At 46.5% G+C, this 18,786-nt stretch overlaps 1 protein-coding gene across 2 annotated transcripts in view; it reads right to left on the reverse strand.

Moving 5' to 3' along the window:
- The window catches only part of runx3 (RUNX family transcription factor 3), a 48,466-nt gene extending 35,892 nt beyond the window's left edge, over positions 1-12,574 (reverse strand). The window contains exons 1-2 of one of the 2 annotated variants that reach the window (XM_035609873.2): positions 12,313-12,574; positions 11,850-11,963 (exon numbers count right to left, since the gene is read on the reverse strand). In XM_035609873.2, coding sequence (XP_035465766.1) covers positions 11,850-11,907 — 58 coding nt within the window. In that variant the 5' untranslated portion in view covers positions 11,908-11,963; positions 12,313-12,574. The remainder of the gene's footprint in view (positions 1-11,849; positions 11,964-12,312) is intronic. The other variant, XM_035609872.2, reaches the window with a different exon arrangement.
- Between the last annotated feature and the right edge of the window lie 6,212 nt (positions 12,575-18,786).

An 18,786-nucleotide genomic window follows, 5' to 3' on the forward strand; every position in this document is an offset into this window, starting at 1 on the left:
GCCACTGATTTGCTGTGTGAGCACATTGTAACACAATGACCAACCATACCTGAGCTTCTGACACCAAAACAAACATCACACTCGACTCACTTCTCCCTTGTTAACAATGACCCCAAAGGTCACGGAAAGGCACGGTGCGACGCTGTGATGGGTTCACTGTGATTTGGGGCCGAATGTGGCCAGGCCCCCTCCCTGTCCTCCAAGTGGCAGTTCACCCGAGGCAGACGGGGGGGGGGGACTCGCCGTAAACCCCAGTGTCACAGTCGCTCCGCCCTCACATCATCCGTCGGGTACACTCACCCAACGATGACAGTCAGCAGCCTGTGATGTGGTTCACAGGCCTGTTTATTCTTTGGAAACCCACTAAAAGTAGCATTGGATGGTAAGCTCACCAAAAGGCCCCAGTGCTATTATAGGAGCACTTTGGGTCGAGTTTTGATCTGGTGGGATTGTAAATAGGGCCCTGCCTTGCTGCGGAGCACCACGTTTGGGCTCATATTGTTTAGTGTGACCTGAAGGAAGCTGTTTGATATTCGGGGACTGATTTGTAACCTGGAACAAAAACGTGGAGTCCAAAGTTGAATTGACTCGTGGAGTTTTGGATTGTGTAATTCGGAGTATGTTTTTCATCATGTTGACGATGATGGACAAAGGGCCAGGCTACAGAATGTTCCCCGTTCTACTTTTCTTCATTTTGGCCAAAAAAGAAAGATTGTATTTTTTTTTCCAGGGTCTTTATTTACCCGTGAAAGTCAGCACAACTTTTAAATCTAAATGAGTCCCATAAATACGTCAACTCACCCAATTTTTTTTCAGTTGTGGTTTTTAGTGTGAGCTATAATCATTTCTCATCTTTCTTTGTCTCAGAGTCTGACTGTCTATTTGTGTGTAACGACACACACACACACACACACACACATACACACAGATCCACGTACACACACAGTGTTTCGCTTTTTCTGGCGAGAGCTTCTGATGCAAGGACGGCAATCTGTAATCTGTAGTAATTGCATGTTGCAGAAAAACATTTTTCCGCTGTGGTAATCGCTGCAATATGTGCAGTTGCATTGCCAAAGTGACAGCACCCCTACCCCCTACAGACAGACAGACAGACAGACACACAGACACACACACACACACACACACACACACACATATCCTGACTCACTCTGACTTTACCAAATGTGTCCAGCAAACAATTTGAAGACTGCTCCTCAGGATGGCAGAGGGTCAAAGACGGAGAACCTGTCACATTGTGACAAACCTGCGACCTCTGAGCAGTGGACACATACACCTGTGGTGCTGTCACGCCGCATTCACCTTGTGCAAAAGATTTACAGTTCCTGCCAGTGACAGTTTAACTGCCATGCAGCCCCGGTGCCAGAGCCCTGCCAGAGCGCAGCTGCCACACACGGATCAGGAGACGAGCCTCTCACAGGAGCCACATCAGGTCAATCGCTGTGCTCCCGTTTGAACAGCTATCACACATTGCAAGCGGTTGGGTGGAATTACCCCCGAGCATGTCCCACACTAATTCCCTAATAATGCTTGTAAATGTGTCTCGGAGACTTTTGACGTTTGTCAGCGCTCCTCCTGAGCTGTGGAAGTTGTGGCCACAATAAATGTCGGGAGTCTCGTGACGGTCTGTGGCTGAGCCATTGACGCATATTTATCAAACCATCGTCTATTATTTCATCGCTCTGACACCAGCATCCACTCCACTCTGTTGCACTGCGGCGCAGGTTTGTGAGGTCATCATCAAACATGAGACTGAGGGCACACTATGAAGACAGCACGTTTTACTTTCGCTCTCTCTCTCTCTCTCTCTGTCATTGCAGCTCAGCAGCGCCGCACATTTATGACATCATTACCCGCTGCGCGCTCAACAGAGCCCCGGAATATGTCAGCCCAGTCGGGCTTCCTTGCGATAAACTCTGCGTGTCTACGTGTAACCACACACACCTTGAATAAGGACAAGTAATGCTCCGAGACATTTATAGATACACGGCACAGACACCAAGATTGCAACCAGACTGTGTGTGTGCAAACCTTTTCCTCTCCGGGCCGCTACTCTGACTGCCGAAGCCATCCAACCTCCCAGCAGTTGAACTTCCCTGTGTCTCTAATGGAGTCTCTCCGTCAGATCAAACGGCGCGCACTGACGAGGAGAGGAGACAGATCGCGGGCGCTGGAAGCCGTTCAGTCTGACAGCCCGAACACATTTGACTGGCAACGCAGTCTGGGTCTGCTCTCCCATCGCTAGAGATCCCACACAAATATAGTAGCGCCACCAGGGAGGGGAAGAGGGGCCGAAGAGCGGGGTGGGGGCGAGGGAGCCCGAGCCTGTCGGCTTAGAAAATAAGTTGCGAGGCGTCCCTCTCACACAAAAGCAAAGCCCCACAGTCAGTCTTTTCTCAAAATGAAATCGCATGTGAGCTGAATATTAGGAAGTGCGCATGGCTTCCAGCAACCGCCAAGCCATTATGGCAGAGCCTGTAAACCACATTTTCACCAGCAGACAATGCCCCTTTGTGCTTGTTGTGTGGCTGTCCCCTCTCGCCGGAGCCCAGAGAAGGGCCCCGCACGTCTGAGAACTGCGGATTCGCAGGGACGACGATGTGAGGATGAGCGATGTCGAGGAAGTGTCAGTTTTAGATCTCTGGTTAATTAGTGGCAGTCGTGTCAGGAGGGGCAAGCAGGACGGTCTGCCCTCATTTAGCCCCATGGCGAGCGGGACCTTTGATGTGGCTGCATATGGAATGCTGTTGTTCATTCCTCCCTGCAACAAAAGCCACATGTTTTTATTTTTTGAGACCGGGTTCCTGTTACTGCGAGAGAACACGGTGAGGTATGTAACGTATGAAATGAATGACATGAACGCTAACCTGCAAAACACAAGTCAGCGAGGACGCTGCCAAGCCGGCACCGGGCTAAATGCATTGTCCTCAGCTGCATTATGTATTCATATTAAAACATTTTTATTATTTGTCCATGCACGATGCGACGGCACACACACTCATCCGAGCATAGCCTCATGTGAACGCACGCGCACGCACACACACACGCGCTTTTGTTTGTCCCTTTCAACTCCTTTCATCACTGCTAAGGGACTCTTTCAACAGGGGTCATTCCAGGTTCTGTCACACTCATTCAAGCGCAAATGGACTTCAAAGAGCCCCCAAATAATATAATTTGCATTTCGTTCCCTCTTCAGAGGGGTTCCGCCTCCCGAGCACCATCTGACTCACCACAAAGTCCAAACCAGATTCGAGCAGAAACCTGGCGCTGGTTTCCTGACAAGTGTCCGTGCCACTTTCCTCTGCAGACGTGAAACAACTCTTGGAAAGTACTCTGCCGGGCCCTCGGGCCTTTTCTTCGTGAGGAAACAAGGGTGTGGCGACTGTCGGCCCGCGAGGCGAGGAGCTCAGGAGAGCACTTAAGACGCATAACGTTGTCATCCCTCATCTGTCTAATATTTCGCCCAATAAGTGCAATCATTCCAATTGATTTCAAATGAAATCAAAAGAAAATTAATCGTCTCCAAATGTCACGGAGCTTTTCCGCAGCAACTGCCGAGAGTCACTGTGTTGCATGCAACTCTTGTTTCTGTGATGTCTTTGGGCTCGAGGCCCAGACCTAGATTAAGCAAACCTAATTGGAGGCTAAAACTTATTTTCAGAGTCCCTCCATTTAAATCATTGCTTGAGTCAAGGACTTGACTTAATTGGGGTCCGGGAAACCACCCGTGTGTCCGAAGTGACTGAATGTTTCCTCTCATCGTCTCTCGCGCTAATCAGTAGTGGCGTGGCCCATGTACAGTTAGCACCCCGAGGCCACGTGGAGCCTGCCTAGCGAGGCGGGACGTTTCCCCTCCTCGAGCCCAGAGCCCGGGGCGTCCCGGCTCTGCTGTAACTGCACACTAATCCCCAGATTGCTGTGTTTAGGCCCGGCACGTCGCTGCTCCACGTCAAGGCGGCTGCGGCTCACGACGAGCTAATGACACAACGATGACAAGCGGTGTTTGTAAACCCAATCAGAAGGCCGGAGTCGGGCTGCCTGGTGATTAGGTCGATCGAGCTCTATACTGACTGGATGACTGGCTCGCCGTCTGCCCCTTATGTCATCACGCTGATTAAAGGGGAAAAGTCTTAACACAAACGTCTTTCTGCCAGGTTGGCAGCGTTTGCACAGCTAGCCTGACTTGGTTCGAAGCGGAGACTCGAGGGGGGACTCCCTGTTTATTGAGGACTAACTAGATTCTTACTTTAATGTGACAGAATGGGAAAGGATGCTTTTTAGTTCACGTCACCCTCCTGCACACAAACAAATAGAATTCTGACACCTATCAACACATATCGAGCTTCTTAACGCAATAGATGTCCCTGAGCATGCAAAGACCTTTTCTAGGTCACACTCTTCACTCTGCAGAATTCAACAAGGTTGTGTCTCACCGGAAAGAGCTGTCAGTACAAGAGCAACCACAGTAAACAGTAGTCAGTTCGATTTTTTTTTTTAAGCACCAGAAACATATTTGGCACTTTATTAAATCAAGGAAGCAGCCATTTATATACATTTTTCCGTCAAACCCTCCGCTGCTTAGTCACCGCGCGGATAATTCTGCTGGACTAAGGCATCCGGAGACCATATGTTAGTCCTGACCAGCTATTACGGTGAGGTCAGACAGCATTTAGAGGGGAGAAGCGTCACGGCCGTCATGTCGACATGCACTGCTCCTCTCTGACTCAGCATGGGGAAAATCTCACGTGGTGGACCTGTGTGTGTGTGTGTGTGTGTGTGTGTCAGCAGCAGTTAGTGTGCGCACATCGTACACGAGTTCCCTGTGCGCCTGTGTGCCCGTGGCGGCAGCATCTGCGACCGTGAGAACAGCACTCGCAGCAGACAGTGACCTCACAGCCGACAGACTGCGGAGGAGAGGTGGAAGGGACACTTCTGCTGCACAGCTGAGGGGGAATCCCTGGCAGTGTTTGCTCCTGAGCCAATACAGAAGTGAGCAGCTGTGGAGAAATTCATTAAAGTTTACTTGAGGGCAAAGCCCGTTGCGCTAATCGGGATTATAGATGATAAGAATATAGATTTTTTTTTTTTTTTCTTCTTTCCCTTTTGATATTTTACTCAAATCAGTAGCTCGGCATTTTGGAAAATATTTCTTATTTGGGACTAAATCTTAAGTGTAAACCAATTTTTGGTTTCATGGGAGGTTGCATGTGGAATTATTTCTTGGCCATGTACAGTAATTTCCTGGAGTCTTTTCGTCATCGTGTGGTTAAGCAGTCACTGCGTCTGGCCATGAAATATTCAGACACATAACCCCCTGTAAAACTGCAAATTGTACTTTTTGCTCTTTAGTTTTTGTACAGATTAAACAAACAAGATGTAACGTACCAGTGGAGGGCAGATTTTATTACTCTTAGACCGAGCAAGTTCGGCTGATGCGAAGCTAACTGGCTGGTGGCTGGTTCATCACCAACAGATACTGCATGAGATCGAACTTCAAACCCGTGGCAAAGGAGCACATTTGTCAAAAATTATAAAACTATTTTTTTTCTACTCATCTTTTAGTCAAAACATAAATGATGAGGATGATGATGCTTTTTCTCCCGCTGCAGTGCGGAGCAGAAAGGCACAATTAGGTGGCCCATTACAGATGCAGTTAGCGCACAGTCAGTTATTGGTAACCCCCTATGAATAGAGAAAACTAAAATCCCATTTTTGAAATGCTGTCTCCACAAAAAATCAATTCCCTGTGGTTGAAGTTATATTTGCGGGGAGGGAAGAAGCAACCCAAAAACATGTTTTATTGCAGCAACAACAATTAACTGTATGTAAACAAGTTGAGGGGGAAAAAAATCTGGGAAAATAGAGAATAAGAAAACATTTCATAGCCTGCAGCCTCTCTCATCCTATCATTATCTGCATTTTTCCTCCACCGTAATTACGTTTTTTTCTTTATTGCTTATGGGAAAAGGGGTTGGCTATAAGGATGTTTTGAGCGTGATTAAAGCTGCTCATAATGAAGTGAAGATTCAGTCTGGAGGATGGATCTTTCTTTTTTTTTGTCTGTGAAAAACATTCCTTTTAATCCTTTGATGGTGACAGAATGAGTTCCTCTGGGCCTTAGATCTTTGCTAAACTTTCACACATGATAATATAAAACCCACCATTCCTCCTGCGTTCCATCTTATGTGTTTAAAAAAGAAAAAGAAGGGTTTCTGCCTGCCGATATCCTTCTGGACATGTGGGATCTCCATAAGTTCGAGTCAATTTTATGTGCTGCCGACCAGACCCGTGCCCGCCCATTAAAGTCATTTGTGGGTTCTGAATGCAACTGTAATGTTAAAAACAAGAGTGCACAGCGATCGCCGTTGTCCTTAGTCACAGGCAATTTTTTGCTTTCCCCCCCTCTTACTGCAACAGAAAGGATGTTGTTGACAACATCTGTTGAACGACACAGGGAGGGGTCTAAACAACGAGGCATCTCCATCTGAGTCACACTCGGGTCACAGCGCTCCAGAGTCGCCGAGAGCGAAACACGCAAATGTATTATTTTTAAAGCGGTTTATCTTATTTACAGCTCGGCCAAAGAAATTGCGGGCAAATTCCAAATATGGGCGTAATTGCTGCATAAATTTAGGTTAATAATACATAAATTAGCTGACAATAATACTAGTGTTTTCTTCTACCATCCCAGCCTTACCATGTAATAAGCTGTGGGGCTGGACTGTGGTTTAGGGCGTAGGCCTCAAACAAAATTAAGAAACAGAAAATTGCGTGGTAGGCTTTTCCTTAATTTAGTGGTCCATCATGCAGGACAAATGAGATCATCAGTCTAATAACAGTGATGTGGATGTAATCTTTCTAACGTAAGGATTTATATGAAATATTATCAGCTCATAAGTGAAGTAAATTAACCGTTAAGGAATGAGTCATAGAAAAAGTAGAGCCTCATCCGGTATAGGCATTACTCAAAAAAAAAGGGCTGACGAAATTAATATTGTGATAATTTCCACATCATTATCCAGTCATGCAAGCATTTTCAAAGTCTGCATATTTTCCTGCAGAAATGCCGTAAGTTTCTTGTTTTCGCTTTTCACATCAGATGGTCCCGGTTAAAGGAGCTGGTCTAGACATTATGAATTCGTCTGACATCACTGGCATCACATCCGGACATTTGTGTCTCTCATAACAATTGACCACGGGCAGTAGATGATCACGTAGTACACGCTCACCCCTTTTTGATCTGAGGGGTGACCTCAGCGAATGTGTTCGTCAGGCAATCCGCCAAGTTCACCGCTCTCGCAGCTGCCACACACAATCACATCACAGAGTTTGACACGCTGCCTAACTCTGGATGAACTGCATGTGCTCAAGGGGGCCGAGGCACCGAGTCGAGTATTCTTCCTGCCCGCTTGGCTTGACCCCAGCCTCGGATCACGCTCCCCCTTCACTGGCTGCTGCTTCGGAGCCAACGCACCTCCAGTTTACTTTCCAGAAGAATCACAGAAAACCCCTCCAGGAATGTTTGTTGAAAGAAGTTGTTCAACCTTTCAGAACACCCCCCCCCCCCTAGTCTTAGAAACCTTTGCAACATAAATCCATATTATCAGATTGGCTGAAAAGGAATCTGGCCCCTGTGGTTGCTTGCCGACCACCAGAAAATTGTATTTACTACTACACTTAGCACGACTTTGACCTTGACCAGCGCAACGCCCCGCACGGTGGTTTGAGCCCCAAAGTGTACAAGAGCAGAGGCAAGTTTGGGATTAGTCAACCACATAATCAGTAAGCCCCCTTTGCATGCTTTACCTGGAAGCCATTTTACTGGCAACCCCTGAAAGTGTTCCCCATAAAGTCGTGTTGACAGACGGTGAAAACGGCGAGACGGAGCAAAAAGTAAATAAGTACCTCCAAAAAAACGTTTACAGCCCTAATCAAGTCCAGAGCGTCCCTTCTATCCAATATGCCTTCAGAGTTTTATAAATAGATATTATACTCGCCCAAATTGGAGACAGGATTTCGCCGGCTCTGTGGCTGTCATGCGTTTTCTATTATTTGCTTTCACTTTAGTATATTGAAACTCTTAATATCTGGTTACAGATTTCAGCCCGCTCAGCCAGACTCCATGTTTTGGCGTCACGTCGGGGCCTCACACTCAGCGAGACTTTGAATGGGCTCCAATCAGGCATGTTAATTTAAGAGAGGAGGAAGAAAAAAAAATCTTCACCATATGACTTTGTTATTAATAAATTCACCAGTGGCCGGCCATGTGTTCTGTTAAATTTATAGTCTCTTTCTTCTTTGAGCTACCGTGTACTGCCTTTTTTATTTGTCACTTGTGTTGAGCTTGAGGTTCATCTTGATTTTTATCCCCTGGGAATGATTCATTTTAGCACCGCATGCATTTGAAGTGTCCTTTTTTTTCTTTTCTTCGTCGTCTTCCTCTCACTGTGCATATGTCTCTCTGGCTTCTACCCTCCCCAACACTTGTAGAACAAACCAGACCACCTCCCAGAAATCCTCCAAAATAACCCCGCTACAACTGTGGTGAGGCATGGCGCGTTTCTCACACACAAGCCCTCACTTCCATTCATGCAGCGCCATAAGCCAAACATATAAAACCATTCCCACCCTAATAAAGTGGGGCCTATTTCTCTGCCACAAAGGGAGCTGGCTCCCAAGAGTGTAGCACTCTAAAAAAAGAAAAAGAAACGGACCCCTGTGTAAAACAGCCTGCAGGCTGCGCGGCGGCCCATCCGAGTGGAGGGAAATGCGGTGACAGAAACTGAGAGAAGGATATGACCCACCAAACTGCCCCGATAAACAACGTGCCGCACCTGACACAAACACCAATAAACTGCCAATATTTCAGGATCGGAAAAAACTCAGTAAACGTTACACAATTCTGCTTCACAGGGGGAAAGTCTGGTGCTTTTCTTTTCTTCTTTTTTTTAAGTGTATGCAGAAATGCTGCTCTCTAAATAGTGGCACGTCTTTGTGGGGGTGAACAGGTGTAGCATCGCTGTGGTTATTATCAGTGAACTGCAGCAGGAGCAAGTCTTCATCAGATTAACGGCCCGTAAACGCAAAATTTAAGAAAAAAAGCATCTCTCCCTCTCTTTCTCTCACAACAACTAACTGTCAGCCTGCTAGATTTCCCCTCGTCCTGACGTCGACGCCATGACACCGACCGCCGCTCTGTCTGTTCTCTCCTGTGACATAGTGTGCATGCGTCATATGTTTTATGTGTGTGTGTGTGTGTGTGTGTGTTCGCGTGTGTTTGTGTGTGTGTGTGTGCGCGTGTCTTTCTGAACTTTAGCAGAGAACTGAGGTTTCTGAGGTGAGCCGTTCTCTCGCTTCTCACGCGAAGTGCATCTGATGTTGCACATCACATGCTTACATGTGTTCCCTGTCTGCACTGCGAGATAGGCTGGGATGTATATGCAGTACCAATATAGCACCTACAGATTACGAGGAGTGTGTGTATTGTGTTGATACCCATAGTGCGCTCATGTTTGTCCTTTATTCTCAAATGTAGAGATAAGGTATTATTATAATTTAAACCCTTTTTTTGAAAAATAGGGATTTACCTTTTTTCTCTCGCCAATTTAGAAAAATCATGAGCGTATTTTCTCTTTTTTTGTCAAGTTTCAAACAAACGACGAACTGCAGCAGTGTTTCCTGACGTCTGAGGAGATGAATACATTATTTCCATGAGCCTCACGTCGCACAGTGTTACAGTCAGAGATCGAGAAGCCAGACATGCAACAGTCTCCTTGATTCTCTGTAGCCGTTCCTCTTAATTTCAGTTTGATTTGAGTCTAAAAAAGAGAACCTTGGCCAAATTGCTTTTCCTGTGTAATGCAAGTTGTTAAACTAACCGCTGGGGTATTTTGCTTACATGAGGTAGTCCCAATTCGAAATGCTTTCAGATTGAACTGGAGGATTTAATGACTCTGGGCCTTTGTTCTCTCGCAGTTCAGTTTCAGGCTTCTGTCAGAAAGAATTGTAAAAGGATATTGCATTTTCACTAATGATTTCCAACGGATGATTAGAGCTTTAAATGCTTGCCCCCCCCCCCCCCCCCCCCCCCTAAACCTACTGTCTCACATACAGTACTGTCTTGCTGCTCCGGTCGGGCACAAAAATCTGAATCAGGCATCTGAAATCACATTACGTTAGAGGTCGAAATGTCTCAAAAGCCTAAAAGATGGCATGCATGAAACCTGAGGTCGGTGACACTCTGATCAGTGAACAGCGAGGAGATAGAGGAATGCAGATCCAGTGGTTATACAGATGGAAAAAAAGAGGGGGGGAGGAGGGGGGCACTCAGCCTTGTCAGGAGGAAACTACATATGGTTGAGTGTCTGTGGAAGCTGTGAGAACACTGGAACATCATCCGCTGTCACTGCGGCTCCACTGAGGATATCAGAGGACTGTTCTCATGTGAGACGCAGATGTACTGAGTTTGTGCTCCACTGTGTGTGTGTGTGTGTGTGTGTGTGTGTGTGTGTGTGTGTGTGTGTGAGGGTGTGTTTGTGTGTGTGTCTTTGTGTGTGAGTGAGTAAGTGAGTGAGTGAGTGAGTGAGTGAGTGAATGTGTGTGTGTGTGTGTGTGTGTGTGTGTGTGTGTGTGTGTGTGTGTGTGTGTGAGGGTGTGTGAGGGTGTGTTTGTGTGTGTGTCTTTGTGTGTGAGTGAGTAAGTGAGTGAGTGAGTGAGTGAGTGAGTGAATGTGTGTGTGTGTGTGTGTGTGTGAGGGTGTGTGTGTGTGTGTGTGTGAGGGTGTGTTTGTGTGTGTGTGTGTGTGTGAGTGGCTCCAGAGATTTTAAGATATACTCTGCAAACAATTAGGAGCTGGTAGTGCTTCTCCTGTGGCTGTCTCTAATTAACACAGCATCGAAGCCTTAATTGGGAAAGAGATCTATTTCTTTTTTTCCTTCCACCTTTTCGTTGCTGCCACGGCGGTTGTGTGAGGAAGAGTGGGAACAACTCGAGCCCCCCCCCCCCCCCCCCCCCCGGGCCGCCATCCGACTGACAAATCCTCCTGTCAACACTGACTTCTCTATGTTTGTGTTTTCGTCACTTCATCGCCTACAGGAACCGATATTTCAAATGCGAAGAAAATCAGGTGAAACTTCTCAACCTTCTTCCACTTGTTCTCGTACACTCAAGAGCTATTTGCAAGTAAAAGCTGCCTGATTGGAATTGCCATGGCAACAAATGGCTTCCTCCTCGTTGAGGCTAACATTTAGCGTCTCCAAGTATAGTGCACTCACCTCACCACACAGACCAAAAGTACCTCCTGGAAGTAAAGCAGAGTGAGAGAACCTAATATGTTTTTTTTTCTCTCTCTCTCTCTCTTTACTCTTTTATTGTATTGCCATGTTCCAGTAAAGGGCCCGGTCACATGGAGCCGTGAGCTCGTATTCTCCCAGAGAGAGAGCGAAGAGTTTCACTTGATAATGAATGTCTGTGGTGAGAATCCCATTATGGCACTTCTCCATCAAGCCTACAGAAAGCACAGGAGCGGAGAGGCACGGGCCTTTAACGGCCATATCAGTCAACTTGTTGAAGGCTGCCGTGCAAATCAGATCCTCCTTTGTAAACATTTCTACGTCTGAGTGTGTGTGTGTGTGTGTGTGTGTGTGTGTGTGTGTGTGTGTATGGACAGGGAGATAAATGCATTCACAAACTACAAGGAGAACCCAGCGCTCGCATCTGTACATGCTGCTGTTGTAAAAAAGCAACACATTGTCACGGTGAACTGGACAGAAAGTAGGAGGGTGGCGGTAAGAGAGAGAGGGGGGGGGGGGGGGGGGGGGATCAGCACTCACCTCTGAGCAGATTGCTGCTGTAGTTGGAGAAGGAGTCAAAGATGCTGTTGGATGCCATGACAGGGTAGCCCCGAACAGGATGAAACCCTTTCGCTGCAGGCGATCTCCGGCGACCTTGCAGGCAAAGAAAGGAGGATTGAGACGCAGAAAGCCAAGGTTTACGAGGGAAGAGAGAAGGGAGCGAAGGAAAGAGAGCGAGAGAAGACAAAACTCCTTGAGTTCCGAGCCCGTTTGCAACCAAGAATCTAGGGTTTGTGACTACCGCAGGAATCCCAAGCCACAAGCCTGCAGAGAGAGAGAGCGGCAGCAGCAGCACCAGGAGATGTTTGAGGCAGAAGTGGAGAGAAAAGGGTCAGAGGGAGAAAGAGAAGAAAAAAGCAGGGGAGTATGTACTGAAAGAGAGAATACATTTACACACAGGTAACCGGATATTTTATGTCTGCAGGTGTTGAGTTGGACTCACCAGGGCTTGGGATGAGAGGGGGGCCCACCCAACGAAACCCGGCTGGTGGAAGCGGGGCCGGCGCGGAGGGCTGGGTTTGTGGTCCTCTGTCACGCCGCGGGGCCGAGGGTCTGAGGTTAGCCAGTGAGATGATAGCGTGGTCTGTCTCGTTTCTCTCTCTCCTACGATGGTGGCGGCCTGACTGGAGCGTCGGTGCTAGTAAAAGGCTAAAAGCCACAGTCTTTCTTGCATCCTCCTCGCCATCCTCCACACAGAGAGACACACACACACTCCCCTCCGTGAGTGGTGGAGCCCACGTCACATGTCACGTGAGGTCACCGTGCCTCGCTCCCTCCCACCCTCCCTCCCCTCTTCTCCTATCGTCTTTGATTCTTCTCTGGTTTCTCTGCTTTGGGTTTTTTTTTTTTTTTTTTAACTTTCCAACGCTTCTCCTTCTCTGACTCGCTGTCTTCACTCTCACTTTTCATTAGTCGTTCCAAGTTTTTGGAAACATTCTATTTTCTTTTTGAGTTCAAACCAGGCAGCGGCCTGCGCCACTGTGGTCTCACTGCTCACTGTTTACAGAGAGCAGTGAGACCACTGGAGAAGAACTGGAGACGCATTAAAATGTATTAAGGCCCGAGCTCAAACCCCGGGGGGAGAGAAAGAAAAGACAGGATGAGAAGGAGATGGAGAGAAAATGAGAGATAGCTGTGGCTTTTGCCACTGATGGGAGACAGGAAAGTGTTGTCTGCAACTGACAAACAACGCTGAGCGTGTTGTTCCTGACTGTGTGTGTACTGTGCTAGTTCTATGTTTGTCTGACTCACAGCACATCTGTGTTTGTAAGAACCGGTGGTTTTGGGCCTGCAAAACCTCCACCCTCACTCACCACTTGATAGTATCATAATCTTAGTCTCATTAGAAGCAGCGCTGCCAGTTGCTCGGCTCTGCTTGGGTCCTCTCCTCCTCCTTATCTTTTCATCTTCCGGCCCTTATACCCGGTCTTTTCTTTGTTCGTGTTTCCGCTCCTTTTCATATCATATCTGTCCACGCCTGAGCATAAACTCACCTCCTAAAAGCATATCATCTTAGTTCAAGTTCACTTCACTACTATGTGTTTCTACTGAGAAGGTAACATCTGCGGGCTTGTTGTGTGGTGTCGTCCCCCCCCCTCTGAAAGTGCAAAAGCGCTTTAACCTGAATGTGGTTTTCACACTTTTTCATTTTCTAGGTTGAATGTAGCAACGGAAAAGTTTCCAGTTATGTGGCCACTTGGGCTATTTGTACAGTATCAGACTGAGATGTGATTTGAGGCCGAATATCTTTTCTGTTTGTAAAAGGTTGTATGCTGTTTATTTTCAAGTTATAAAAGGCAGTTAGGTGGAAAACAGGAAATGATTCATCTTCATCTCAGATTCACAGAGAAAAAATTTGACGAGTGGAGTGACAAACGTGACGTCAGAGAGAGAGAACCGACGGTGGTGCGTGATAATGTCACAGTCCTACATGTGTCCTTGTGTGTTTCTGCCCGTTGGTGTGTCTGTGTGTCTGTAGTACCCAAAACACTGACATTTGCAAACCTGTGGTATCCCCACTTCCCTTCTCCTTTCTCCTGTCTCTCAGTGACACACACTGACCATGTCTGGCCACGGGACAACAGACCCAAACCACCGTCTGGTCACTCATGTGACCCAATTGCTTTCCCTTGAAACATGTGTGTGTGTGTGTGTGTGTGTGCGTGCGTCCGTGAGTGTGTGTGTGTGTGTGTGTGTGTGTGTGTGCGTGCGTGACAGTGTGTGTTTGAGCTGTTCTCGAATTCACACTGCTTTGTGTATACTGTAGATGTCAGCCCACGCTGTCCTGTGCTAATTGTTGGACAAAAACTGCAGCATGGACCACAGGATGTGTTTGTATGTGTATACAATACCATGTTGTGTGTGTGTGTGTGTGTGTGTGTGTGTGTGTGTGTGTGTGTTAGCTTGCCGGTCTTCCTGGTAGCCCGCACTGCCCTGTAAATGAGCAGTTGCCGCTGAGTTAGGCGGCAGCACGGGCTAAATAACACGGCCCGTCGGCAAGTGTGGCCGAACGCTGAGGCCACAGCCGCGGCCCCAGGGCTTTTATCAGTCCGTCCACGCGGCCACTACAGGCCTCCGACTTAACCTCACACACAGCAAAGCTTCCTCTTCCAACACCTCTGCTGCCTCCCGACATGGCCTCGACCCACGGCCTGCCAGCCCAGGGACAGATTACAGTCGTGTGTGTCTCTGCTGAACAAGAGGTACTGCCGTCGCGCAGGCCCACAGGGAAGCACTGCACTCTGCAAGGGCCACAGACATAATAGTGGAATTATTCCTTATGTTCCTAAGTCAGGACACTGTTAACATTTGCAACTATTTTTTGGGTGCTTTTTCTAAGGTCTGGTAGAGTTGAGGTGAAAAGTTTCTCCAGTGTTCTGGTGTCATCTGTGTCTGTTTAGACAAGGGGATGTGGAGCACCGGTTTCATAGTACAGGGATTTGTGGTTGGTTGAGTTCATAATCATTTTTACGTGCATGTATTTGTGCAAGTGAGACCTGTTGCTGGTATTAATTCACGTTGTCTTGCTTTCGTTTGCCATTTAAGTGAGAAATGTATTTTTTCCTCCAGTTGTTTTCTCAAGGAGAGACTGTTTCGGATTATTGTCAATTTCCCTATTTTTGTGTTGCATCTGGATTTTCAATGAGCAAAACAAATATAGGACCGTCCCACAGCATTGTGCAAGAGCGGGAACTGGCTCCATTGTAGTGCAGTCCAAAGATGACATTTGAAGAAAGCTCTGGAGTCGAGGCCTTCTCTTTAGTCCTCAGTCCGCTGTGTGTTTTCTCTTCTTTGTCTAGGTAAACATCTGCTTCATGTTTTGAAATCTATCTCATGGCTTTTGCGCTGCCCATGACCATGAGGGGAAAATAGTCTGAGGATCATTGTGGCCGTCTTTCACTCAATTCTTTTTTCCCCTGCCCAGGCCTTGTTTATCAAGCCCCTGTATTTAAGCTTAATATAACTCCTGTTTTGCTGAGAAAACTGTGGTGGTTTAATCACTGTCAGTGGTCCTACGCCTCTCGGGTGTGGCTCGCGAGGCAAAAAGGACCCAGTGCGGTCGTGCGTCCAGCTGCAAAGGGGCTTATTTTGTGGTCTAAAAATTGCAGGCTTCCCCATATGTTCCCCATAAACGTGGAATGCAGCGTGGGACTTGAGGAGGCTTTTATAATGAAGTGGCCGTCATTGCATCAAACACCACGGCCCTGCCTGCCTGCAGGAAAAGGCAATGGGTGCCCATTTTAGGGCTGCGCACACAGGTCCTCTGTCCTGACCGATCATTCACACCTCACACTGTCCCGTTTTCTTCTAACTATATCACACGGCTCATTCCTTTGACTGATATATTTCTGTCAGCATTCAGTACAACACGCCCATAGTAGTATTCTTATAATTTTTTAACATTGCGCAGATTTGATGTACAAACCGATTCAGCGAGAGTCCTCACCCACTTCATGTGGTAGTTTTATCTGCGTCTCATGTTGCTGCGAGACACTTTTTAACAGAGAAAGTTCTCACAGTGTTTTCACTGGCACCTCCAAAGAGGAAAGTGGCACGAGGCGGCGAAGGAAACCAAAAATATAAAAAAGTAAAGATTCCAAACTTGTCACACTTTGCACAAACTGCTGTTGAGGCACAAAAGCCGGTAAACAGTTGAAACTGTCTGGTCTCTCTAGAGACTATGAGTTCTTAGAAAGTCACAGCAGTATTAGAAATAAGTTCGCTGTTACTAGCTCAGCATTAATGTGTGTGTGTGTGTGTGTGTGTGTGTGTGTGTCTGTGTGTGTGTGTTGTTGTCATTGCAAACGAGGCACTCACCCAGATGCAGCGGTTTCAGCAAGCAGTATCACGGTTGGAAGTGATCACCGGGCCCATTATTTATTTATTGGCTCCAGCAGACATGGAGACTCTGGTAACCACACGGAGAGGAGTAGAGTTGGGGTGGGGAGCGCCATGTCGCCACACACTGAGCGGGCCGTATCCCACAGTTCCTGAGCAGAGCTACATGTTTAGAGTAACCTGTGGCGGGACTGACACAACAAAGAGTCTACGATGGGCCGTGGCGTAACTGAAGCGGAGAAGCGTCACCGCAACGTGGATATTTATGAGGACATTGGACACGGCAGAGGTCACTGTGAGGAACGCTGGTCACCAGGTTGAAGCTGTGTCGGGACAGATGGAAGATCGTGATTTAAGTGCCGTAAGAGTTCTAGCTCTGTTCCGTCAGTGCAGTTTTGTGCGTGTGGCACCTGCTGCAGCTCTGTGAGACAAATTCACCATGTTTACCAGGAAACTCACCCCCCCCCCCCAGTCAAGCTCTTCCTGTTGTTCAGAAAACTGTGCCAACCCAAAGACCAACCACCCAGCTTCCTTCACAGCGGGTCAATTCAAAACCCTCACAGCCACTGGCAGGGAGCTGTGTAGGCAAATTTGAAATGTATCGCTCTCCTCCGTGTACCTGATGAAATACAGCACAAAATAAATACACACATACAGTCACGTCACAATTCATCGATTGTAATGATTTGAACGTTCAAATGAAGGTCTTCAAAGAGGATCATGGGCAGTTTAGTGAGAAGTCGAAACCTGTGCTGTGACAGCTGGGTTAGGGCGTTTCAACTGAATCGCTCAAGGGAGAGTTGAGTCACAATTCTAGATTCTAGATTCACTATTCAGTACTTTATTGCCATATCAATGAAAGTGATTGGAATTCGTCTAGGGAAAGTCACCCAAACATAGACAAATGCATTCAAGAGTATGAAACACATAAATAAGGCCTTAAAAAGGAACATTACAAGAAATTCTGAAACATGTTAAAATAAACAAAATCTTAACATAAAAAACATATAGATGACACTAGCACCTAAATATAAATATATATATATATATGTGTATGTACTGTATGTAGGTGCTAGTATCATCTATATTTTTTATCTTAAGATTTGTTTATAGATATATATAAATATATAAATTTACACACATATGTTTTATATATATATATATATATATACGTGTAGTTATTTATATATGATTTATTTGTGGAATTTTCATTACCAAAAACAAAAATACAATACATAAGCCCTCATTTATATGTGAAGAAATGTCACAAAAGAAAAAATTCCGTAGAACAAAGTAAACAATTGCAGAGGTAGAAATGATACCATGACAAAGATGGCAGTAACAACAATACAACAAAAAATAAATCACAAGTTTAATTCACAAGTAAAAAGAAATTCAAGAAGTACAAAACAAAGACAAGTTGGAGACAATACGTGTAGTTATTTATTTATGTATTTTATGTACATTCTTTTTTATTCATTCAGAAATGTTGGCAATGAACATAGGTAAAGAATAATACAACTGTACAGTTTTCACACACACACACACACACACACAAACGTAATTTGGTGTCAAATAATCTGTGTATATATATATATATATATATATATATATAGTTGATAAGAAACAACATATGAGATATGTTGGCTGACAAATGTTTTTTTTATGTCATATTCAGTTGCTATTGTACTTTGAAAATCACTTCAAGAAGTTGAACAATACAACAATCCTAAACGCTCCACTGAGCGCCCTCGGGTTTCATGTGTCGGCTCACACTGCTTATCGCTTTGTGCCTGTGTGTCTTGTGAACCGCTCGCCTTCACCAGAGTGGTAAATTTCCACCCGGCTCTGAGGTGCACAGGGGCACCACATCATGGCAGCGGAGCAGCTGGAGGGGCGAAGTGCTGCAGCCTCACATAAAAGCATCCGTAAACCCGAGACCTCAGTTACCCCAAATGCCCCAAATGCCCCAAATGCTCGGCGCACACAGCTCCGCTCAGCCCCAGCCCGACCAGAATAGAGCAGACCATGGTCTTGCCACAAACACCAGCAGATCCCCATCGACCTCATCAGCAGTGTCTCCTGAGCTCGCACAGGTGGAATGCTACGACGTCGCAGCGTCTTTTTTCGTCACTTTTTGATCTAGATGCCACTGAAGTGTAACCCTTTGTGAAATGCAAATCTCCTGTGTAGCTTAACGGTTTCGGCTTTGCAGAGATGCAAGTGCGCGTGTAAGAGTCTCACCCTCACTCTGTTTTAGTACCTGTGTGTGCATTTGTGCATATGTTTGTGCATGTGCATACATATTCCCTGTGGTCCAGACATGGGTTGGAGATGTGACAGACACGCTTGCAAATATGCTAATTTGTGTGGGGCAGGATGTTCCTCTGTAGCAGATGCACAGTGGTGTTTTTAGACGGCGTGTGCGTGTCACTGCACTGCTGCATGAAACAGTCCAACGACTGGGGCTCAGCTGTGTGAGACATATCTAATCCACCTTAAGTAGAAAGACTGCAATACCATGATACACATGTAGTATCATTTATATTCACTGAGTGTATCAAAACCAAAGTTTTCA

This window comes from Scophthalmus maximus, chromosome 15 (genome assembly GCF_022379125.1).
Source record: "Scophthalmus maximus strain ysfricsl-2021 chromosome 15, ASM2237912v1, whole genome shotgun sequence".
In the NCBI taxonomy this organism is placed as follows: Eukaryota; Metazoa; Chordata; class Actinopteri; order Pleuronectiformes; family Scophthalmidae; genus Scophthalmus; species Scophthalmus maximus.